Below are 26452 nucleotides of genomic sequence, written 5' to 3' on the forward strand. Positions count from 1 at the left end.
GTGAGTCCAAACTCTGTCTCAGCCCTTACAGAAAAGTACATGTATCAAATGGTGATAACATGGTACTTTGAGAGGTAGTTTTCATGCAATACTTTTAGAAAACTTTAACATACTATCAGTGGTGTAACATGCTACACTCAATCGAAAACTACATGCACACATCAAGTACAAGAACATTTGAAATAAACTACTGAAGGCGTAAAATAAATTGTAACCAGTTTGTGTATCAGTTAAAAGACCAAAAATATACACTTTCCCTTACGCTTTTATATAAAGTTTTACCTTACATTTGCTTCTTCCCCTTATGTGTATATTGACAATGATTAACTGAAAAATGAGTTGGAACTTGCCAACATTTTCACAATATGGTGCTGTCTGTCCAGCCTCTGTATTTAGTTTGCTGATAATCTTTACACAAAGTCTTCACTAACACAGATTATAGTCTGAAATGACTGTGATTTCCTTGTAGAAATATATTTTATTGCCATGTGAATTCAGACTAAAATGGGTTTAGATTATAAAGATATAGACGTTGTTTTGAAACAGACAGTTCAAACTATTGTTCTGCCTTTTCCACTTCTCAGGGGGACATGTTTGCAGGGGGCATTTTCATCAACCAGGCTCTTGGACTGAACATTTACCTGGCCGTGATTATTCTGCTGCTGATTACAGCTCTTTATACAGTAACAGGTCTGTTGATATAAATACTCCAAACTTGCAATGTATTGTTTTATATATATATATATATATATATATATATATATATATATATATATATATATATGATATTTATTGAATACAGTATATTTGCATTATACTCCCATTCCCTGCATTCCTTTTTTTTTTTTTTTATCATTTAGGGATGCAAAAAAAACAGTTTTATATGGTCCCTGAAGTTTATACTACAACAGAGAGTAAAGTCCAGGGTTGTAGGACCATGCGGTGGGATGCTTATTGTGGCGTGATATGTATGTGTTATGAGAAATTGCCCATTCTAACAATAGATGATAAGCCTGTGCAAGGCAAGCTGCATTGTGACTTCTGGTGAACTTCTGTCAACCCCATGGTCTGTTGTGTAATAGGTTTATCTCAGGAACAAACCAGCCCACCAATAAACTATAAGAAATCAAACATCATCCTGCCAGCTGTAAATGTTTACATGAGCTGTGGCTGAGAGTGTTTGTATGGTCCTGCGGCTGCTAAACTGCTGTTACTAAGGCTTTAGAGAAATCTTTTTTGTTAGAAATATTTATCAGCCAAACCAAAGACATGTGGTTCGACCAACATGTACAAATATGCATTAACCCGCTGGGGTCTCAGGTTTTTTGGGCCCTGGAGGTGTTCTGACATGCTCTGACATTTGTGCTTATTTCTGTTACTTGTAACATTTTCATGGCTAAAGTCTGATTACACTGTATTCAGCACAAACTCTGCTACAATATGTGAGCAGCATGTATATGAAAGTTTGTAGTTTTGAGAAAATTACATTTAATGCGTGGTTTGTGAAAAAACAAAAACAAAAATTGTCACTGAAAAAAGGCCATAAAACCCATACTGATTATTTGTTCAGAAGTCTTTTGAAAATTGTATCATGTAGCCTAAAATTTAGCTTCAAAACTATGTGAAAGTCATCCTGCCCACTCATTTACATAAAACAATATATTGATTTATAATTTGTTAGACATATTTTGTGTATGTGGGGAGGGCTTGAATCATCATGAATATTGATGTGTTTCACACCTGGGAAGACAAAGACCCTATTCGCACGGGATAAGTATTACCTGGTGACCTCTAGTAATTTGTAATAATTGCAGAGATTGTCTGTGATCTTAATCCCGTGCCATGTCTGTAATTTGTAATGTAAAAATTCCCCGGCAAATGACCTACCATATTTTGCCGAACACCGAGGTCTTGTGATAATATTAGTCCCGTGCGAATCGGCTGTGATTTGGCGGGCCGTTTATAATTTTTTCAAGGTTTTTGTTTCCTGTGCGCTTTTTTTATCCATCTTTCGCGAAGAATGGAGGCTGCGTTGGAATGTTTTGATAGTATTTTGGGTGCTGGGTCATATCGCTGTACACCACGATACGATACAACTATACAATTTGCAGAAAGATAAAGCTGAAAACCATCAGAAGAGCAAAAACAAAAATAATGATTAGATGGAGATGGATGACATAGCAGCATGTGGTAAGGAAAATTCTTCTGTTTATGATAAATCATACAGTTAGCCTATTGACATCATATCCGGGAGATAAGTCAGTAATTTCGAGTAAAATCACAGGCTTCGTTTATCCCGTGCGAATGCGCCACACGAAATTCAGATGTGGGTGGGTAATTTCTAAATCACACGAGGTCCCCAGATAATACTAATCCAGTGCGAATAGGGCTAAAGACCCTCCCCAATGGCCATATCAGGTGGGGCTGTGAGGGAACTAGAACAAAGAATGTGGAGAGATTAAAAGAATGGCTTTTTGATTGTTTAGATTTATTTACAACACAACATAATCCAAAGATACATAACGAAGGACAAAAAGGCACATTATTGAGCACACTGATCTAAACAGAGAGACGTGAACAGTCACACACCTTTGTGCCATTCCTGAAACAGTTCCGGTTCAACATACCTGTCATATCCAAGGTGTTGGCTTTTTCATTTGACCATGTTCATGTACAAAGACTCGTGTGAATGTTTAAGTCAGCAGGACTCATCAGTGGTATGTGGTCCTTGTAAATAAAAATAAAAAAACAACTGTGAACATGCTGATATCACAAAAATATATATAAAAAACACCAGGTTTGTTGTGCCTTGTAGGCATATACTTATAGGGCTGCGTAAAATAATAATAATAATTTTTACTTCACAGAAAACTTTTTTTTGGAGGGGGGAGTGCAGGCAGCTTATAACCATACATAATTAGAAAGGAACACTTCACACTACACTTGAGAAAAATATATGGATTATCATATGTTATCATATGTATGGATTAACATTCGTTATGACGTTATGAAATGAGATGAGAGTAAAAACATGTAGCGTAATGTTTGGCGCGTTGTGCTTTTCAAATGCACAGCGCAAGTGACCCAAACTCACAGAGCGTGCAGAGACCGTTTACTGAAACGATGGAGCCGCTCCTCACTATGAAACATTATATTTACCACATTAAACATTTACGTTTGAGCAGGTATCCACGAACACAGTATTTCATAGAAAACATTGGTCTAAACATTATAATATTCATCCTTATATAATATTCATAAAAACCTCCTTATGTCGTACATGTATATTTATTTAGCATTTAAAGGTTGCCTACCAGTCTATTGTTCATATTTCAACATGTTTCCGTCGATTTCATACATTTTAGTATCTTCATACATTTATGAAATCGTGTTCATCTTCTTATGAGGTAAATCCAAGGTAAACTCACAGCGTGTCTTCCAAACTCGATAAAAAGCAGAAGATTTAAAAAGTTTGATCCTTTGTTTTGAGGTTTACAGGTTTGCGTTCCTTCATGTGGACGAATAGCAAGTGTATTGCTTGTGCGCACGTGGGTGTGGTCACATTAGAGATAATGAGCAGATGCTTGAGAAACTGTACCTCTCGTTGGTTTCATACGGATTTCTTAAACAGAGAATATTTGTTATTGATATGAATTATATCATTTGAAAATAGACACATCAAACTTTCTAAAGACACATCTCTCATGTCTGTGTGGCAAGTGTTCGCTGAGTTACAGTTCATTTTCTGTTGCATTTCTGAATGCTTCACACTGAGAGAGATGGCAGAACGCGCATCATGTTATTTTTTTTTATTTCACGAAAATCTCAACATTTTGTTTTCATTATGAGTGTACACAAATAAACGTAGACATTTAACAGTTTTGATATATATATATATATATAACATATATAACACTTATATGTATGACAAAAATTTACAGAGTTATTTGAGTCTCTTTCGCACTGATTCGCGACGGCTGACCCCAGGGGGTTAATATTTTAGTAATTAGTAGTTATGAAACTGCAGCTTAATACATTTAAAATATATTATAAATATATTATAAATATTATGGCTTCCATCAATCCGCCTGTGGCAGTCCCCCCGTCTGCTCGTCGCCAAGGGCATCACTCTGCGGCCTCCACCTCCGCCTCACGCCACGCAGCCCTACCCAGTCCTCGCCAGGCAAAGTGGTGTTCCTGAGATGGGAAACCCAGAGATGGAGGAAACTGCTCTTTAGAAGACGGTGGACACACCGCTCCTTCCCCCCGGAGGACAGCCGGGTGGAGAATCATTTAATGAGTTTATTTTTTGCTCCTACAATTTCAACAAAGGAGCAATTTCTGGGTCCTAAGATGCAGCTCGGTTGACAGTGAGCAATACTATGCCTTGCCACTCTCAGCCCCCTCTTCTATCTCCAGAAGGCAGGAGTTTGCGGTTCGAGGATGCAATACCTTTTCATGTGTCTCCTGCCATTCCCTCACAGGAACTGTAGAGCCAGACAAGTGTTGCACCGCACACTCAGACCCCACTCACGATGCTCCTCACTGGTGGACTCCCCTGAGAAAGGACCTGCTTGCAGGGGATGGGGCACCATATGGTACCCGCCATAAGACTTTAGTGGCCTACCCCCAGCGGTAGTAGACACTATCACTTTATCACACTATCATTGCTGGCCTGTGTCCGCCCAATGTTGACATAGCCTCTGTTGGTAATAGATGTGATGCACTAGGAATCTTGATTCGTCAGACCAGGCCACTTTCTTCCAATCATCCACGGTCCAATCTCGATGATCTTGGACCCATTTCATGTGTTGTTGGCGATGTCGTGCAGTTAGCATGGGGACCCGGCTGGGTCGTCGGAAGGCTGCGATAAACTGTGTGCTGTGACACATTTCCCTTGTCACCACTGTAGCTGCTGGTGATTTGTCGCACTGTGGAACAATGCGCAACAGTCTCCGCTCCCCTCTGGCATCAATGAGCTGCTGACGACACACGGCTGGATGACTGTTTGTCGTTTGGCCATTCGTGCACCATTTTTTTCACATGTACTCACTACAGCGGCATGTGAACAACCCACAAGGCACGTCGTTTCCGAGATCGAAGTTCAGAGGCACCGTGCCATCACAATTTGTCCTTTCTCTGAAACAATTAAACTACACATAGCCTACATGCAGCTTAAAACAAAACATGGATTAAACTTAAATGGTCTCCATTGTATGCACATCATACAAACATTATCATCATCATTTGTGGCGAATGTGTGGTGACATGACATGACATGCAGTACAGGTATAAACACTGCTGTGACCGGTTTTTTTTTACATCCACATTAAATAAAACTACAAGAGACCATGTGAAAAATATCCAAAAATATTATATATTTTCTTAATCTATTAATATACAACATCTCTCATCAGCAAAAACATTGTTGTGGTTTCTATGAGTTTATGAATCTAAAATCTTAACGTTTTATGGTATGCACATGAATAATAATTCTTTATGTAAAAATAAGAATCCATCAATACTTAAAATAAATGTTGATGTTCACACATGGACTAAATAGCTGTTAATAAACTTTAACTGATCTCTAACTGCAACTTTCTTATTTGATCAACTGCAATTTTATTTTGATCAACTGCACTTTCCACTGTGTGCCATGATTTCTTATTTTGAGATTTTATAGGTGGTTGTCAAACAATAAAATGGTCTATTACTGCCACCGACTGGTATGAAGTGTGGATCAGAATGACATTTCCCCTCCCTTTTTATATCCTCTCCCACAAATTAGTTATTTTAAGATACTAAAAAATATAGATTGAGTTATTTTGTAGAATATCTCCTAGTATAAATTCCATTTTTATCTAAATTCCCATTTTATCATTTTTTTTATTAAAATCCTTCTTTCAGTCTCATATTTCTGACAGTATATTTTTGACAGCACAACATGTTCCGATTCCTCTTGCCCACAAATTTCACACCTTTCCGTATTATGTTCACTCATTTTGTAAAGTGTGTGTGTCCAAATCTTATCCTTGATATTATTATTATCTCATCTCTCGTTTTTTCCTGCACTTCTCATCTCTCCTACTTTCCTTTGTATTCTATAAAACCATTCGCCTTTTTTCTCCTTATTCCCATTGTTTTTGCCAACCTTTTTTTAAATAATACTCTTCCTTTCATTCTGACTTAGACTAACTGATAAATTGATGTCATTGTTTTTTATGTCTTCTTTTGCTGCCTTATCTGCTATTTCATTTCCTTGGATACCAATATGTGCCAGTACCCATAAAAATACTACTGTTAGGCCCATCATTTAAATTTTGTATAATGTTTGCTGTATTTCTATTTAAATATTTTTGGAGTAACTAGCCAATGATGAACTTCAGTCTGAACAAATAATTGATTTCAAATGTCTTATCTCCTCTATCCACTCTGTTGCTAATAATGAGTAGCAAACATTTCCCCGGTATAAACAGATAACTCATCACTGATCCTTTTCCCTAATGATAAATTAAATTCTGGAACAGTAAACGCTACTCCTATTTTATTGTCTAAACTCTTTGAAGCATCTATGCAGATCTGAACTACACTGATATATGTCTGCACATTGAAGTACCTTCCTTATACTTGTTTGTCTTTTGTATCTATGTAAAATCTACAGTAGTGTCTAAAATTAACATCTCCGGTTACCTAATGTAACCTTTTGAGTTCGGTTCACTTGACATTGTATCAGAGCTGACGCTATGGGGCCTCCTTCCTTGAATATACTGAAGTCTTATGAAATCTCGCGGGCGAGAACTCGCCCGCCAATGCCGTTCAAGCGTGCAAAATAAAGGCGGGGTCCCCGCACTATAAAGCAGCGCTGGACGCCATTGCTCCAGAATCTTTGGACTAAAGCAGAGCGCAGCTGACTCTGTGCTATGTAACACAGCAGATTATGCAGTCTCTTTCCCTCCTCTCAGGTAACAGAGGTTACGTTAGGTACCCAGAGACGTTCCCTTTCGAGTTTGGTTCACTCGACATTGTGTCAGAGCTGACGCTATGGGGATCTCACAAAATCCTGCCGTGTTAATAGCGACGGTCCAGCTCAACTGCAAGCAAAGCCGTTTACCTCAGCTAAAAGCACTTCATGCAACAGAAGACCTCAGTGGCATGGCGGCTAAAAGAGCAAGTTGCACATGCTTTATACTACACATCGCAGAGTAAAGGATGTCACGTCCCTGATTAACTATACAGTTTCACCAGCATTCATGCCGGCACTTGTTTCCAGAGGCTGCATTAACAGCAGCCATTCTGTGCCGCAGTCACTTTGTGAATGAACAGTTTGGCCGACGGCACTATCGCCTAGCACGTTTATCCCAGAGCATTATGTGACATCCACAGTGTGAGCGCCGGCACCATCACAGTGTGCTGGGGCAGAATAACACGAACAGCAGCAACGCCAACACTTGCCCATGCTGTGCTGTTAATGTTAGCAGTTGTGGCGACACCAATATTGTATTGATGCCTGACGCAGCGGCGATGCCGGCACACTACCAATGCCACAGCCCTCAGCCTGAGTGTTTCCTGAGAACTCTTAAATGCAGAACTTCTAGGCTCAAACTCAGTAAGAGAGTAAATTACAGGCATGCCCCTGTTAAAGATGGGCTTGCACCACAATAAAGCCCACTCCCTAAGAAGGGGATTCTGGGTGATTGAGAAGCAGCAGTATATGAAGATTTAATACACTTTCTGAATGAACCATGATCAGTCAATCATCCAAATCATTCATCACAAGAACTCTGGGACTGTGAAGTTTTGGAACGTTATTGCTATGAAGCAACCTCAGAAACACTCGTGATTTTCTGATTATAGAAGCAGGCATTTTTCCGATGCACTGAAATAAACAGTCTTCCAGCCAGCCTGCGAGAGGGATGTGTTTCAGGGCGAGCAGTCCGAGGGAGATTATGCTGATTAATGCCCTGATTATGCACTCCGTGGAATCCCCAGTAGAGCATGTCACACCTCTGTATATTCCAACAGGGGCTGAAGCACTTTATGGTGCTTTTATTTGGAACTCGCTGTTTAAGACGGGGGGTTACCATTGTACTAGAGAAAGAGTTCCGATATAGAAGCACTTATTGTATTATTCTGTCTTACAGCTCAGTCACTCCACACAATGGAACAGTCATAGCACAAGGTAACTAGTGATCTCAACAGACAGCGATTTGCTGATGCTTATCATGGAAAGGCAATAAATTAGAAAGGCAACCCATATGAGCAACAGCGGCACAGTCGGTGCTCATCATCTGAGGCAATGAATGGCAGCCGCGCCGGCATGCATAGTGGTTAGTGTAAGCAACTTACTACACACCCATATGAAATGACGTGACTATGATTGGACGATTGATAAGCTTAAATCTGATTGGCTAAAGAGTACGACTGACCCGGGTGGGAGGAGATAAATAAATCGAAAACTTAAAGGGATAGTTCACTTTGAAATACAATTTTGGTATGTTTTAGCTTACCTCAAGGGCATCCAAGATGTAGGTGTCTTTTTTTCCGCAGTAGTTTCAATTTTGATATTTTTAGGTCAAACCGTTCTTGTCTGTCAGTCAAATAATGCAGGTTTATGGTCACCACCTCAAAGAGCAAGCACAGAGTCCAAATTAAAACAATTCCACATCGTCCAAATTAAACAATTCCCCATCGTAAGTACACATTGATGGCCTGAGACACGAAACGAGCGGTTTGTGTGAGAAAACGAACAGTATTTATATCGTTGTTACCTCTTGAACACAGCTGCGCTCCAAATGATCTGAGGGCGCGGGCGGGTATAGATATATACACTAGATGTCACCTTGGCTACTGCAGTTCATTGGAACGAAACCGTAGCCAAGGCGATATCTAGTGTATATATCTATACCCGCCCGCGCCCTCAGATCATTTGGACGCGGCTGTGATCATTTGGACGCGGTAACAACGATTTAAATACTGTTCGTTTTCTCACAGAAACCGCTCGTTTCGTGTCTTAGGCCATCAATGTGTACTTACGATGGGGAATTGTTTAATTTGGACGATGTGGAATTGTTTTAATTTGGACTCTGTGCTTGCTCTTTGAGGTGGTGACCATAAACCTGCATTATTTGACTGACAGACAAGAACGGTTTGACCTAAAAATATCAAAATTGAAACTACTGCGGAAAAAAAGACACCTACATCTTGGATGCCCTTGAGGTAAGCTAAAACATACCAAAATTTTATTTCAAAGTGAACTATCCCTTTAAACAACATTCACAACAGCAACAAGTCTTTCTCAAAGCATTATGATTATATACAACCAAGTAAAAAATAGTCATCTTGTATAACACTGGTTGTAAAATTGAATTGCAGTTGGGAAAAAAAAGACTTCCTAAAACGCTCCTTGTAACAGCGTGGGATGAATTAATCTTGAGCTATAGGTACTCAAAAAAGCTAGAGCTATTTCATTAAGAGGATGACAATCATGATTCATCATAAGAGAAAGTTTCCCAATCATTTTATCCTGCACTATCACCTCTAAGGTGGGTAACACACTCCCCACAACAGAGCCTGCCTTCTTTATAAGTTTATTTAACTTATTCTTCTCCTTTACCCCAACATGTGACAGAGTACAAAATCACAGATGAGACTACAGAGTCATAGAAGGTCTTAAGTAGTACATGACACATCCCAAAGGATCTCAGTCGCCTTAACAAATGAATATGACTTTGACCCTTCTTATAAATTTGCATCGTATTGTCAGCCCAGTTGAGCTTGTGGTTCAAATATACACCCAGATACTTGTAAGTTGTTACAATCTCAACTTCTGACTCTCGTAGGTACCACTTGCTGAGGAAGTCTGCTAAAATCAACCACAATTTCCTTTGTCTTACTAGCATTTAGCCTGAGACCGTTTTTCTCACACCAGTCCACGAAACTCTTTATTAGCTCCCTATATTCACTCTCATCATGGTCCGTTATACAGTTCAGTTATCCAATTCACCACACCATGATACTCCAACATTTTCCATCTTACTTCGTAGTAGTGAAAGCTGAATAGTATTAAATCACTAGAGAAGTCAAAGAATGTAATTCTGACTGTGCTGTCCAGGGTCTCTAAATGACTTAAGGATTTATGCAAGAGGTAAATAAGTGCATCATCCACCAGTTTTAAAAGCAAACTGTAGTTTATACTCAGCACCACACAATACTGACTTTAAATGGTTTAATACCAGTCTCTCAAAAACCTTCATTAACTGTGCTGTTAAAGTAATTGGCCTATAGTGCGAGAACTCCATGGGATTTGTTAACTTGGGAACGGGTACTACACATAATGTCTTCCATAAAACAGGTAATTTTTCCCAACGCAAACTCAAATAAAAAATATAATGAACCACCCTACAAATCTGATCAGCACAGACCTTAAGGACTCTAGGATTAATACCATCCGGACCTGGAGATTTCTTCATCTTAATTCTCCTTAACCCACTTCTTACTTATTCAACTGATATCGAAAAACCAGGAACATACTCACAAATGGGAGAAAAGGATGAGCTTAGAGCTGGAGGTGGATGTGATGAAGAACTCCGTGGTAAACTACTTAGAGAAGAATGTTCAAAATCATTAGACCCAGCATCAAATCTGTTAAAAAATACATTTAATTAATCTGACCACGTCTGACCACCAGGAGCAGTATATCTCCTTACTTTATTTTCATGTCCGTACATCATTTCTAGATCTTTCCAAACCTCTCTCACGTTCTTTTGTTGTAATTTCCGTTCCATTTTTAACTTATAACTCTCTTTTCCCTCTCTAATTTTTACTTTTAATAACCTCTGTTGCCTACTCTCTTTTGCTCATCCTTATCACCCACTGGAAAGGCCCTCTTTTTCTCGTTTAATAATACTTTTAACTCAGAGGTGACCCAAGGTTTGTTATTTGAATAACATTTGATCTTTTTAGGTATTGTGTTATCAACACAAAAGTTTATCTAATCTGTAATACACTCAGTTAAGCTATCAATGTCTTTGTCATTTGATTTACACAGAACCTCCCAATCAGTTGATTCAAACCAATCTGTTATGCTTCATAGACTGAATCAGACCATATATTAACTGTTCGTATTACTGGCGGTTGCTTCCTCACAACTGGCACATAAACAGACCTATAAACAAGATTATCATCCGATCGTCCCAATGGTGGAATGCGGTGAAGATCTATAGGCACATTTGCATAAAACAAGTCCAAGATTTTATTGTCCCTCGTTTCACAGTCCACATACTGAGAAAACATAGGGAGAGTATAATGAAGAGATGCTTGGTTAAAATCACCAGAGATAGAAATCAGTGATTAGGGATATTGACTGTATCCTGGCTGAAACAGTATTAATATATTCACAAGCATTAGTCACATTGGCCGAAGGAGGGATAGACACCGTTATCACTCATCACACTGCAAGTAGTTCAATATATTGCAGTTTTTCTTTAACCGTGATATGACACGGATTGCACTCAACGTTCATTGACAAACCGTGCCAGCCCACCTCCTTTCCTCTTACCCGTCTCCGCAGCATACCTGTCCGCTCGCACAAGATTAAAGCAATACAATTTTGCAACCGAGTCCGGCGTTCTCTCTCTCTCAACCAAGTCTCAGTAAGACACATAAAACTGCATTCACGATACTCCCGTTGCATCCTTGTTAGTGCCGTAAGCTCCTCCATTTTATTCCCAAGCGACCGGACATTTCCCAAGATAATCGCGGGTAAAAATGGTTTATGTCATCTTTTCTTCAGTCGATGCTTTACTCCAGCTCTCTGCTTCTCCTTAGTTCCATAGGAATCTCCATTCTAGGTACAGATGACATCGCTTTATGTTGAAGTAGTTGTTCTCTTGAATAAATATGGAGCAGAAGTTTGGTGCTCCTGATACTGTTTCCCAACGTTCCAATTAAGAACGCCAAAATAAAAATAATCATAATCCAATGCTATGATACTCTCAAACTTAGGACCACACATAAACACATTCCTCAGACATGATATAATGCATTCCTACTAAAGAGCAGAAATCTGTAAGAAATGGGACAACCCATAGTAAAATAACTAATGAAAGTTAGCTGTTATGTTGGAGCAATATCACTGTCTTTATTACACGGCTCTGTGGAATGCTTGATTCTGATTGGTCGATCGCGACATCCAGCGGTAGATTATTCCCAGATAACAACCGCCGAAAACAGATAACGCAGGCTCATCCGGGATACTGAAATCAGTAGCACTATACGCTTGCTAGGAACGTTTTTTCTTCGTGGAAGTTTTGCATTTGGTGAGCTAATAAAATATTAAAACTCAGTCAAATCAATATTTTGTGTACAGTTATTTAATTATGCCATCCAGTATCGTGGACTCACTCTCTCTTGTTTCATACAAACGCATAAGAGACAAACAGGTACAATTTTAAAACAGTTTAATCTGAAATCAATATCTCTATATCCATAATTAATTATGTGGCGAAATACAACCGTACATTATAAAACAACCGTCTGGATGTACAGTATCCCTTACGTATGGAATTCCAAAGCTGCACAAATAATACATTTGCCACAGCTGTGCACAAAGCATAAGGCAAGTTTGTTCACAAGCTTTAGCCTCAAGTAACTTTTTACTAGATGGTGACCCCACAAGACATTTGTAAAATCATTCAATTTAAAGTTTCTTTACAATGTTTATATTAAAAAAAGCAACCAACATGAATACCAAAAGTACATTTCTAAGAATTAGATTTTTTGATTTCCCTTGAAAAACTTTCCGTTTCTTCTACAGGTGGTCTAGCTGCAGTCATCTACACAGACACCCTGCAGACCGTCATCATGGTTGTGGGATCATTCATTCTCATGGGCTTCGGTACGTCCATTCACTTTTTTCTGTACTTTAAACGTTTTGGATAAAAAAAGTCAGCTGAACGACTACTTGCTTCAACATGTTCCGTTTTCTTTCAGCGTTCAATGAGGTCGGAGGCTATGAGAACTTCAAGGACCGTTATATGAATGCGATCCCGTCAGTGGTGGGTGCAAACATCAGTGAAGCGTGCTACACCCCTCGTGAGGACTCATTCCACCTTTTCAGAGACCCCATTACCGGCAATCTGCCCTGGCCTGGAATGGTTTTTGGTCTTACTATCCAGGCTACCTGGTACTTTTGCACTGACCAGGTACTGATCCATTTATCAAGGTTGCTGACTAATTTTTGTGCAGTAACACTTTCTAGATTATGGCTACCTTCTCGTATTGCTTTATCCTGTGCGTAGAAACGTGTTTTTTTTAGGACATAAGAAGCATTATTTGAGAAAATAAGAGGTCTATGTGTCCTATGTGTTAAGACATTCACACATTCATACAACTGACAAATGTCTTCTGTGTCTTCTTTTCGACAAACTGCACTTGAGTTTCTCAGGATGAACAGTGTGCTTCTTGTTTTAGTCAGAGCGAGTCTAAGCATAAACAGACATACTTTTAGTTTGACCCCTGATTAGTCCCTACTAAATAAGATAAGAGACACAAACAAGCAGATATAGACTCACAGCCATAGTTCAACATAGTTCAACAGCCAATTAACAAAACTTAAAACATAACTGTTTCAGACTTCCATGTTTGGTTGCCCTAGTTTGATAATTGGGTGATTTAGGTGACATTAGTCTAAATGATCAATATTTTAGCTTTAAAAGATGCATGGAGACATAAACAGATTCACTCATGTCAAGGATATTGTGATGGGGATGTTCTTCCTCTAAGGGGAGTTTATTTTTTTCATATGTACTACTGTACACCCAAAGCGCTTTACAATCATTTCAGGGGATCTCTCCTCAACCACCACCAGTGTGCAGCATCCACTTGGATGATGCGACAGCAGTCACAGAACAATGGCACCAGTGCGCTCACCACACACCAGCTATAGGTGGAGAGAGGAGAGAGAGTGATAAAGCCAATTCAATGCAAGGGGATTATTAGGAGGCCATGATTGGTAGGGGCCAATGGGTGGAATGTGGCCAGGACACCGGGGTTACACCCCTACTCTTTACGAGAAATGCCATGGGATTTTTAATGACCACAGAGAGTCAGGACCTCGGTTTTACATCTCATCCGAAGGACGGTGCTCTTTGACAGTATAGTGTCCCCATCACTATACTGGGGCGTTAGGACCCACACAGACCACAGGGTGAGCACCCCCTGCTGGCCTCACTAACACCTCTTCCAGCAGCAACCTGGTTTTTCTCAGGAGGTCTTCCATCCAGGTACTAACCAGGCTCAGCCCTGCTTAGCTTCAGTGGGCAACCAGTCTTGGGCTACAGGGTGATGCAGATGCAAATACGTTCCCAAATGCAAGCTAAAATCAGCACATGCACAGATAGAGTTCACTGCATTCATTCACTGTGAACTGGGACGCTGAGCTGATCATGTGCTGATCGTGTGAGCAAAGCCCACACTTCTCTTTGCGCAGCGCAAACAGACAGTCTTTTGAAAAGGATACAAAGCCTTATCGAGCTTATCAAAATTTTAATTTATTTGAGAGCAATGGCACAAAACACAACATTAAAGACCTTTTATATTATTATGAGAAGTTGAAATATATTTTCGGGCCGCCACAGTCTAGTTAATGAATGGGATGCACTGAAATCTATAGCGGTCAATGCTGATATTGTGGTGGGCCGCTACAAATAAATCAATGTATGGCGAAACACGATTCTGAGCACTAAAATGTTCCTCTGGGTTATTCACACAAACACTCCATCTTGTTTTAGGTGATAGTGCAGCGCTGTCTGTCTGCCAAGAGCCTGTCCCATGTGAAAGCTGGCTGCATCCTGTGTGGTTATCTCAAACTTCTGCCCATGTTCCTCATGGTTTTCCCTGGCATGATCAGCAGAGTGCTGTACCCAGGTGAGAACGATTGGCAGCATCCTGGCTGAGAAGGGTGATAAACGGATTAACTATTTTGTACCTGTTAGCAAATATGTTGACTGAATCCTGACTAAGTGATATTTAATGGCAACTTTAATGTTAATATATGGCCAACTAGGTTTTGTTAGTCTCACCGAACTAGACTTTTGCCCATCAGAATAAAGTCTAGTCCATGTATTTCTCACAGAACATGCTAGCAACTTACTAGCATCTTATTCTAGCAAACAATCGCCTAATTAGACAGGGGTGCGTTTCCAAAAAGCATCGTTAGCTAACTAGATATGGTTCCAAGTTCTGTTGTTATCGGCTTCGTTAAATGAGTCTGTGATTCCCGAAAACCATAGTTCCTATGAACATTCGCAAACAGCATCACAAAGTTGTGTGGTTTGAACGACAGCTCTCGACCTGTGGTTAGAAGCATAGTTTCTTGTTTGCATGACATGTGGGCTTAATAAATCCTTAACTTGAGCACCCCAGGTCGAGGATCTGACAACCAGTTTGTTTTGTTTGACGCAGTGTTGTTAACTAAAACTACACAAATTTTGTAAATTGAAGTAAAACTGAAATCAATTAAAATTAGATGAAAAACTTTTTTTAAACTAAATGAAAATGAAAAATGTTGTTGTAAATGAAATAAAATAAGTTTAAGTTGAAATACTAAAATTACTAAAATGGAAATTAAATGGAAGATAAATAGAAATATAAAAAAATAATGAAAATGACAAGCATATAACAAAAAGACAAAAATTAAAAAAAGGTCAGTAAAAGGTCATTCAAAATATGAATAAATACTGTTACAATATAAATTATACAAAATAATATGCATGTTTTAATTGGTTCTTTAATATATTATTAATATTAAATACCTTAATAATAATGCATAGTATGTTTTTATCCTTCTAATAAATAATTATAAATTTGATAAACTTTTGAAAAGCAGACATGAAATAATAATTAAAAATCAGTTCTGCATATCTGACAAACATAACAATGTCTAAAGCTTAAACTAAAATTACAATGAAAATTGACAATAAAAGCCAATTAATAATTGCATTTATAATAAAAAATTAATTAATAAATACATTTATACAAATAGCATTGTGTGACATTTCAGGGGGGTAAATCTGAATTTATGATTCCACAACAGTTTGATTTGTGGAAATGGTATGTGGACTTTGTGATAAGAAATTATGTCAGTCCAAAAGTAATGCAATCACAGTAAAAAGCATTTTTGTGACGTTTTTGTATGCAATGTGCATCAGAAGGTCAGTGAACAGACGAAGACTATTAGAGAAACTAATGTTTGTGTATATTCTCTTGTTTGTTTCAGATGAGATTGCATGTGTGGATCCAAAAGAGTGTGACTTATACTGTGGAACCAGTGTGGGCTGTAGTAATATTGCTTATCCGAAACTAGTGGTGGACCTGATGCCAAACGGTAATATCCTTATATTTCTAGTTCCCATTCAGCCAGTCACGTTTGATGTTACATCGGACTGATGTCATGGGGTCTCGCCTGGGAGCCCAATCACCTCCAAGTGGTAACAGAAAGAACCAATGAACATTGGCCAGTTAGTCACACCTACCCGGACATACGGGTATAAATAGGACCGGCATTACTCACTTCATTTATATTTTGCTTTGGAGCCGAGCGGTTGCACAGCGATTGTTCTTCCAATTCACCTCTACTGAAAAGAGAGTACATTTCTGAAGAGCAAATAACAGCAATTTTAATTGCTATCAGGAGAATACTCCGAAAACTTGCAGCTGGCAAGCTCATCGTGGGATCTTTGCTCATCGTGGGATGGTGTGACGGGGCATTCCAGCGGTGTTTGCATCCAGCTTGCTGTGCACACAGTGCAGCATTCGCCCCAGGGCATTTTTGCTAAAGCACGGGGGGTCAGTGTCTTTTTCAAGATGTGTTTCCATCCGTGTGTTTCTGGATGCGGTCGTTCCTGACTTAATCTGACGGCCACGAACGCTCACTACAAGAGCATGTCCATGTTGGCATTGCGGTCGTGACTCCCCTTCTTCAATATGGAGGCACGAGCCCCCTCTGCTGCTAACCAGCCCCCCGCCACTTCTCGTAGTAGAGCTGGGTTACAGTGGGAGCTTCTTTGTCAGGTCCGCCCCCACGAACCTCGAACTCCTCTAGCATGCCATGTGCCATGATTCAGTTGAGCTTAAAATCCTGTCTTTGAAGACAGCGCTCGCTTCCTTCAGGAGGGTGTGGGACCTGAAGGCCTTTTCGGTCAGCGAATCGTGCCTAGAGTTCGGGCTGGCCTTGTCTCACACATTCCTGAGACCCCGGCCCGGATACGTGCCCAAAGTTCCCACCACTCCCTTTCGGGACAGGTAGTAGGAGACCCAACCCTTGCGCTGCTGTGTCTAGTTCGCGCGTTGCGTGTTTATGTGTGTGGTCTCGGTAGCGTTCCCCTCCGTTGGGACTGGGCACGCTTCTCCAGCGTTATGGTCATGGCTGAGAAACATTGGGAATTGAGTTCCAAGGCACTCTTCCCTGGGGTAGGAACAGCAGCTTCGACCGTCTCCAGAATAAGATCCTGTCCCTTCCATCCCCTTTGGTAAGACTACTTTCTCAGACTTACATGGGGCGCTAGGTAGGTTACAAAATTGTGAGAGCAGTTGCCAAAAGGGCACGCTGTAGCTTGCCATCATCTGCATCTCCAACACTCGTATCACAGTTCAGTGGCTGTGGCACTTTCCATAGGGATGTAATGTCGAACGTGACTGACTAAATGGGAACATCTAGGTTACTAATGTAAACCTAGGAGACGCTACGTCCCCCCTGCCACAGCCCTAAACCACAGCTGAATGGCCGGGATCCTGTCTCGGCTCCTCAGCAAAACATAAATGAAGTGAGTAATGCCGGTCTTATTTATACCCGTATGTCCGGGTGGGTGTGACTCATCATCCAAATCTCACTGGCCAATGTTCACTGGCTCGTTCTTTTACCACTTGGAGGTGATTGGGCTCCCAGGCGAGACCCCATGACGTCAGTCTGATGTAACGTTACATTAGTAGCCTAGATGTTCTTTCTCTTTACATGCTTTGATAGATCTGTCTGGTGTTATGGGTCTAAACCGCTGTGTGTGTTTCTGAAGGTCTCAGAGGCTTGATGTTGTCTGTCATGCTGGCCTCTCTGATGAGTTCACTCACTTCCATCTTTAACAGCGCTAGCACACTCTTCACCATGGACATCTACACCAAGATCCGTCCCAAAGCCAAAGAGAAGGAGCTCATGCTTGCTGGGAGGTGCGTTCTTGTGTCTGTTTGTATGTGTTGCATATTGATTTTCTGACCTTGTGAGCAGAAAATGATGTGAAAAGGCTCTTGAGATGCCTGTGTTCATGCGTACAGGTTGTTCATGCTGTTTCTGATCGGCGTGAGTATCGCGTGGATCCCCATAGTTCAGACAGCTCAGAGCGGCCAGCTCTTCGACTACATGCAGTCCATCACCAGTTATCTGGCACCGCCCATCGCCGCTGTCTTCACCCTCGCCATTTTCTGCAAGAGAGTAAATGAAGCAGTAAGTCAGTTCTTCACATTTTACAGTTTTATATATTTTGGTTTATATCCATTTTGCTTGTTAAATTCAGCTTGATATTAATAATATTGTTCATGTTTTTTCTCTCAAAACCGCTCAAGTCTTGCTGTAAATTTTTTTATGTATTGACACATAATGTTGGTATTCCTTCACAGGGCGCTTTCTACGGGTTGTGTATTGGTCTGTTGGTGGGTCTGGCGCGTATGATACCCGAGTTTGCCTATGGCACGGGCAGCTGCGTGAACCCCAGTAACTGTCCCACGATCATCTGTGGTGTGCACTACCTCTATTTTGCACTGATCCTCTTCACCCTGTCCTGTATATTGATACTGGGCATCTCCCTCATGACCAAACCCATTGACGACAAACATGTAAGTTCTTCTGATACTCTTCAGTATTATAGAGGGTTCTTAATCATGCTTCTGTACCACCATTTTTTCCATTTACAGTTTTTTTTTAATACGCTTTAGTACTATTTTCACAAGTAAGGTGTACATTTTTAAAACTCTTAGTGCTAATATCACAACAAATCATCAAAAGTGCACTTTTTTTCAAACAATTTGGTTTCATTTACATAAATGTTTCATTACTATCAAACTTTTGACTTGTTCAGTTTAATACATTTGTCTATTATTTAATCCAACTGAACTTAATGGTTAATCAATTAATAATTTGGTACACCTGTAGATTTCTGTAGATATTGATTCTATAGACAGTTTCTAAAGAACTTGTTTGCCATTTCCGATATGTATAACCAAATGCAATGAATTCTTTTTACATTGATTTATATATAATAACCACCACTATGCTCAAAGTGTGTGTGTGTGTGTGTGTGTGTGTGTGTGTGTGTGTGTGTGTGTGTGTGTGTGTGTGTGTGTGTGTGTGTGTGTGTGTGTGTGTGTGTGTGTGTGTGTGTGTACGAGAGAGAGAGACAGAAAAATTTGCAATTTTATAGCAGGATAGAGTATAGGGGAGAGGAAACGTATAAGGAATGTATAACATCAGATTGATCAGAGATGCATCAGTATAAAGAAGACAGATGGCATCAAACACAGCATTCTTCATTACAGTATGTATGCCATGTGATACTGTAAACAGATTACCATGGTAGAGACTGCCACATTACTGTAACTCAAACACCCTTCATCTGTAAAGGTCAACTACAGATTCAGTCATATGGTATACAGTGAGAACATTTACTGTATTGCCAGCAAACTCTGTTCTAGCACAAAACCTCATGGCAGTTTCATAACTTCATCACACCTTTTGATAACACACTAGATAGATACTATTACAAACATTATGGATTCAATTACATAAGTTAGGTAATGTAAGTGTATTTTCTAATGTGGCAACTGTAGCCTGTATTACTGTAATTATTTTAGCAACAAGGGTGATTCGAAACATGTTTTTTGCATTGTTTGCTGTTGAATGAACTGATTGTTAAAAGTACTAAATTGAAAGATCATACTGTTGTGTTTCAGTGATTAAACCAAATGTCCCCATTACATATTACAATAATCTTGTGTTTGAAACAATGATTATGTGGACTGAAATGTGTATAACTGTAATGAAAGCATGGGATCAGGTTTTGAAAGAATGACCAGCTGTGTTACAAGTGTGATCCGTTTGAAGTTTTGTACAAAGAGTTTTGAAAATGTACACTTTACTTGTGAAAATGTTCTAGCTGTACAGGCTCTGCTGGAGCTTGAGGAACAACACTGAGGAGAGGATAGATCTGGAGTTAGATGACTGGACTGATGGACAGGAATCATCAGAAACAGAAGGTACGTCTGCACAAGCCACCAAATTTATAATCAGTGATAGGTAGCAGAGGTAACACTCACAGTTTTTGTGTGCAACGTTAATCACATGGTTCAGTAAACGGACTGTGGGTGGGCCGTCTGATGCTGAGACTAGTTTATGGCCATGATTAATTTACTAGATTGTAGTTTGTTCTAGGAAAAACAAAGGATGTTGATCCAGACACGTCTTATTTGTGTAAATCACATTGCACATGTAACATATTAACTTTTAATAACCAATAACAACCGTTTCCGTTCATCTCTTGACCCTGCAGAGGAGCGTGAGGAACCCGGCTGTTGTAAGAAGGCCTACAACTGGTTCTGCGGCTTTGATCAAGGCAATGCCCCTAAACTGACTAAAGAACAGGAGGCGGCGATGAAGTTGAAGCTCACCGACACCACTGAAAAACCTCTGTGGAGAAACGTGGTCAACGCTAACGCCATTATCCTCCTCGCCGTCTGTGTCTTTTTCTATGGTTTCTTTGCTTAAAGATCACATCTGTATCATCTAACTCTGTTAAGGATATTAGACCTGTATTCTGTGGACAGAAATGTTACCTTATCAGTAACATCGAGCTAAATGTGATTAATCAGATTGTAAGAGGTTACAAATTTCCTCTTGAAACACTTAATACTTTCTTATAATATCCTCAACAAAAACCCATTTCTTCCTTATAGCTGCTTACTGTACTTTATTTGATGGCAGGAACTACAATACAATATTTTTTTCTGTATTTTTTAATTTATATACATTGTTTTTAGCACCTAAACTAACTTAACTTAAAAAAATTAAGTAACCTGGTTTCCTTAAAATGTATTAATTGAAATTGAAATTAAATATTTGATTTCATAAATGGAGATTACTTTAATCAACGGAAACTCAAAATATTGTTATCTGAAACACACTTAGTCATCTAAGTTGATCTGACAAAAGAAAAAAAGTTGTGATAAATCATGAAAATATTTTTAACTATGGTGTAGGTTTTCTGATTCGGGATCAGACTCTGGCTTAATGGCAAACATCTGACGATTTCAAAACAATTCCACATGTGTAGCAGATATTTTGAAAATTATTTTAATAAGCAAAACTGTTACCCAATCATAGCAGTGGGCGTTTACTTCCAAGTCTTGGATATACCTCTAGAATAAAGGGGGCTGCTGCTGAGGGGCGGGGCTATAGCAGGCTGTGGCTTCCTGTTTGGCTGTACAATGATCTGGTAGCCTTGCATCAGTCGTTACAGATGAACTCTTCAAACACCTGATGGGCCGTCATTACTGGAGATTCATCGTCACGTCAAAGATGGAGAGCACATACATTTTGGACTGAGTTCTTCAAAATATATCAAATCTACAGTGGGGTTCAAAAGTCTAAGAATTTTTCATTTTTCTAATTTAACACAATTTTTTTAGTTTAGTTCAATAGAAGCAAGAACATGTAACTAATTACAAAGCATTTCACCTGCTCAGTGTCACTGTAATGCTTATTAGAGACCTAGAAATAGGGCAAAGTTTTAAAGGTGAACTAAGTAACTTTTTTTACCTTAACTGAACAGCTTCGGAGTCATTGGAATGGTTATATTACTTATTTCGGGTTGAATGGTGGTCGTTTCGCACCCCCCTGGTGCCCGTGAGCGGAAAATACGCACTTGCAACTTTGAGCCGGCGGGCCGCCGGCCGCTGCGTCAGGAAGTCTCGCGTGATATCAGGTCTCGCGATGTAAACAATTGCTTTACGGCCAAAAGAAATCTGCTAAAATGCTGTCATTATTGCGCTCCCTCACGCTGTCCGAACCCGAATGAAGAAGACGTTTTAAAGAACGTCCCATCTGCTTTGATGTCGTTGATCTATAGCCTCTGGTGTCTGAGAATCAACAACGAGTTTTTACAACAGTGTTGTCAAATATCTATTCCGAAGCTGTGGGGGGAGCTCTAGAGAGAAACCTGCAAGCAAAAAGCGAGAATACAGCGAAGAAGTCCCGAATCCCTTTTTTGTCATGTTTAATTGTTTCATGAGAAGGAACAATGTAATATCCAATATCAACTCACAACAGTAAATGTAAAAAACCCACCCACTTTTTCAGCAGAGCTGGATCTGGAATTATATATTTTTCCAATTGGGATTGTTTTTTTGTTTGTTTTTTTAAAGCCATGAGCCAAATAAACCAGGCACTGTCACCATTATGTTCAGTTTAGTTTTGTTTTAATGGACGTTCAGTTTGTCGTCATTTGTCATTCCTGTCACGCATCTGTATCCTTTGTTACATTCTTTTGTCGTTTGCTTTATAAGTTCATCCTTCACATTCATTCTCTGTTCGGTCTATGTTACCTTTAGTGTGTGTTGCCCAGCCTGTCTTTGTGTTATTTGTATTACCCTCAATAAACTTCATATTGGAACTTTATTCATCATCTTCATCTGTCTTCCTGCAACCACCTGTGACATTTACAAGGTGAATTGCAAAATTACAGACTGATTTGAAGCAAAAAAGTATTGCAAAAAGCTGTATACCAGCTTTCGGGAATGAACAACAATCCCATGAAGCATTGCGAAAGACATAAATAAATAAAAATTGGATAAGTGGGCAGGTGCTAAAGTGTTTTTAGTGCAAATTGCTTGTTGTAATTTGCTCCCTGACTAGAGATTTCTCTGAGAGTCTTGGGTAATGCTGTTTTTCCAGCAGGAATTCCACTTAAACATGATTAAAAAGTTGAAAAAATGGGAACTTATGATTCTAACCAAAGCATATTAGCTGATAAATGATATAGTGCTGATACACTGTACAGTATATTGTGCATCCCTTAAAATATCATTGAAAGTAATATGACAGACATAATGTTTTGACCCATGTGTTTGTACCTGTCCAGGGGCTCGTTCTTCGTACGTGGCTAACTTAGCTTGATTTGATTGTTGATGATTTGGCATGATCTTGGTTTCGTCGACGTTCATCCTGGACTGTCATAGCAACAGTTCCGTAAGCTTAAACCTGCTCGGGAGCAGGCTTTTTTCATGAAAACAAGATTAGTTTGCGGCTTTATAAGCGGAACTGATACGGGAAGTTCCTTAACGCAGCTGTAGTGTAGGCCTACTTTTTGAGAGATATCGTTTTTCTCGTGACTCATGAGAGAGTGTCATTTACATCATTAATTTGTTGGAAACACACATTTAATGTTCGACTCGTCGGAGTCGGGCTTTTACAACAGAACAAACATTGTGTACATTGCCCTGAGATGCTTTGCAAGTGATTCTTTCCTTTACACTGGAGATAAATGCTGTCTGTTGTGCCGTTTGCAAAGTTCACCTGGCGCTCAAGCAGTTTTTAGGGTTTTTTTGTGGTATTTCCAAACCACTTAAGACCCAAGGTTGTAAAGCAGATTTTTTATTTATTTTTGCCAGTGTAGGTACATTATAATAATAATATAATTTTAATGAAGATCATGAAATCATGGCCTTGCCAATAAGTATGACTTATAGTATGTGTCCCACAAGTTTCCCTAACGGTGTCATAGACTGAACACACGAACCATTAAAGGGTTAGTTCACCCAAAAATAAAAATTCTGTCAGTAATTACTCACCCTCATGTTGTTCCAACCCCGTAAGACCTTCGTTCATCTTCGGAACACAAATTAAGATATTTTTTATTAAATCTGAGACCTGGATCACTCCTCCATAGGCTTCTAAGACATTATAACTTGCTGGCCCAGAAAATGTATTAAAGACATCATTAATATAGTCCAAGTGACTACAGTGGCTCAATCTTAAGTTTAAAAAGTGACGAGAATACTTTTTGTGCGCAAAAAACAAACAAAAATAACGACTTTATTCCACTATTCATTTCCTTCTCTCTGGGCCTCGAGTTTTTTCACGTAGTGTAACTGCGTAGCGCTTCTGTGTTGTACACGAAGGCTCACTATTGGCCGACGCTGGTCATGTGTGTGATGCGTGTGACGTACAACACAGAAGCGCTGCGCAGTTATACTACGTGAAAAAACTTGATTACTGACAGAATTTTTGGGTGAACTAACCCTTTAAGATCTCAATGAAGGGGATTTTGTGAACAGAAATTGGGTTCACAGTGTAAATGTGCAGGTAAGTTACTATTACGATTCTAAAGATATCAGATTAGTGTAACCGGCCTAATTCTGACCACTGTTATGATCTGCGTTGTGTTGTTTAATTGAGAGAAGACATGGGACACTGGAACTGCTGCTGACGTTGGGTTTATTATCATGGAGCATGTAGATGGTACTGTACTGGATGGATTAAAGAGAGAATACAGCAATGAGAAATTGTAGTATTCTTACGTTCTGCTAAGAACCAATCACATGCCAGAGACATCGTATCCTGTTTTCTTATTGGCTATAGCACTTGTCAGTAAAAGTGTATGCAAATTAGCTCTAAAAGTGTAGTGTGTATTATGCTGCTTAAAGGAGAACTCCGGTCAATTTTAACATTGAGCTAATTTTTTTGTAAATTTGGAGTGCTGTCAGTACAGAGAACAACGACAAAAATCGGTGTTGCCTACACCGTGTTATCCTCTTTTTAAAATTTGCACCCTGTTGACTTCAATGGGGAAACGCGGTGAATCTGACTGCAGTAGATGTGAAAGATATTAATAAAAATGAAGTTAATTCAGCCAGTGCACATACCTGTATTTTCTTCCTGTTTTCGGTCGAAGTCCACAGTAGTCGATAGTCGAGTTTACGCGCATAGGTTTAGTATCTATGATCACGCGCGTGAACTCGACAATTGACTACTGTGGACTTCGACCGAAAACAGGAAGAAAATACAGGTATGTACGCTGGCAGAATTAACTTCATTTTTATTAATATCTTTCACATCTACTGCAGTCAGATTCACCGCATTCACTCTAAAGGAATCACTCACAATGGCTGGGCACTTGTAATGACACATCAAGGATGTTAAGAGGCTAAAAGCAGATTTAAAACGTGCCTCATTGAAGTCAACAGGGTGCAAATTTTAAAAAGAGAATAACACGGTGTAGGCAACACCGATTTTTGTCGTTGTTCTCTGTACTGACAGCACTCCAAATTTACAAAAAAATTAGCTCAATGTTAAAATTGACCGGAGTTCTCCTTTAAGAGTTAACACTTATGTTGCGAGTCTGAGTCAAGTTAATAAATCCTCATGATAAAACTAGTTCTGCGTGCACCCAGAGTCTCTTTGAATACGGAATCATCATAACGAAAGCATAACATGGTGTCAGAGTGAACGGATTATATGAACAAGGATGGATACCACTGGAGTTCCAATGCCCACGATTAACTGGCAAAGCAACTAACCTGCCTGAAGCATGGCGCAAGTTTCAACAGCACGCAGAGCTGATGTTCAGCGGACCCCTGAAGAGAAAGGGTGAGGATGAGAAATGTAGTTATCTTCTCCTATGGGTCGGAGAGAAGGGCCGTGATATTTTTATTACATGGTCACTGTCTGCAGACGAAGCAAATGTCTTAAAGTCATATTACGACCGTTTCACGGCATACGTTGAACCCAAAGCGAATGTGATTTGCACGTTATAAATTCCATGAAAAAATGCAGGGAGACTGTGAGCCTTTTGAGCAGTTTGTGACAGACCTGCGTCTGCTTGTCAAGGACTGTTATTATGCAAACAGTGACGAGATGATCCGCGATCGCATTGTGTTCGGGATACATATACTGAAAGTTAGAGAGAAACTTTTGAATGTGGGCTCCGAGTTAACGCTCGAAAAAGCAATAGATGTCGCTAGATCTCATGAGTTGTCGCAAGCACAGCTAAAAACTATTTCAAGCAGCATGAGTGCTTCACGTGAACATGCAGTGCACGCAATCTTCCGCCATACATCAAAAGGCGCAGTTCCAAAGCAACGTAACGCTAAATGCACAAAGAAACAGCGAGAATTTGCAACCTAGAAATGCTACCCCAGTGCACCACAAAGGATGCGGCTACTGTGGAAACAAACCTCACGCTGATCGATCTCACTGTCCTGCAAAAGGAAAGGTGTGCAACATATGTGGTAAATTAAACCATTTTGCAAAAGTCTGTCACTCCAGCTGTGAGAAAACTGTCCATGCAATAAGTGAAGAAAACTCAGACCAAGTTGATGAGTATGAAGAGCTGTTTATTGACTCTGTGACACAGGG

At 39.7% G+C, this 26452-nt stretch overlaps 1 protein-coding gene across 1 annotated transcript in view; it reads left to right on the forward strand.

The window, feature by feature from the left end:
* LOC309488647 (sodium/glucose cotransporter 1-like) overlaps positions 1–22742 on the forward strand; it is a 43631-nt gene extending 20889 nt beyond the window's left edge. Inside the window, exons 6-16 of the mRNA XM_082156912.1 lie at positions 585–690; positions 12815–12895; positions 12991–13202; positions 14790–14925; positions 16277–16384; positions 18069–18219; positions 18325–18493; positions 18667–18882; positions 20199–20298; positions 20592–21833; positions 22287–22742. Of these exons, the coding sequence (XP_082013038.1) occupies positions 585–690; positions 12815–12895; positions 12991–13202; positions 14790–14925; positions 16277–16384; positions 18069–18219; positions 18325–18493; positions 18667–18882; positions 20199–20298; positions 20592–20806 (1494 nt within the window). The 3' untranslated portion in view covers positions 20807–21833; positions 22287–22742. The remainder of the gene's footprint in view (positions 1–584; positions 691–12814; positions 12896–12990; positions 13203–14789; positions 14926–16276; positions 16385–18068; positions 18220–18324; positions 18494–18666; positions 18883–20198; positions 20299–20591; positions 21834–22286) is intronic.
* The last annotated feature ends 3710 nt before the right edge of the window (positions 22743–26452 follow it).

This window comes from Leuciscus leuciscus, assembly GCF_965113295.1.
Source record: "Leuciscus leuciscus genome assembly, chromosome: 24".
NCBI classification, from domain to species: domain Eukaryota; kingdom Metazoa; phylum Chordata; class Actinopteri; order Cypriniformes; family Leuciscidae; genus Leuciscus; species Leuciscus leuciscus.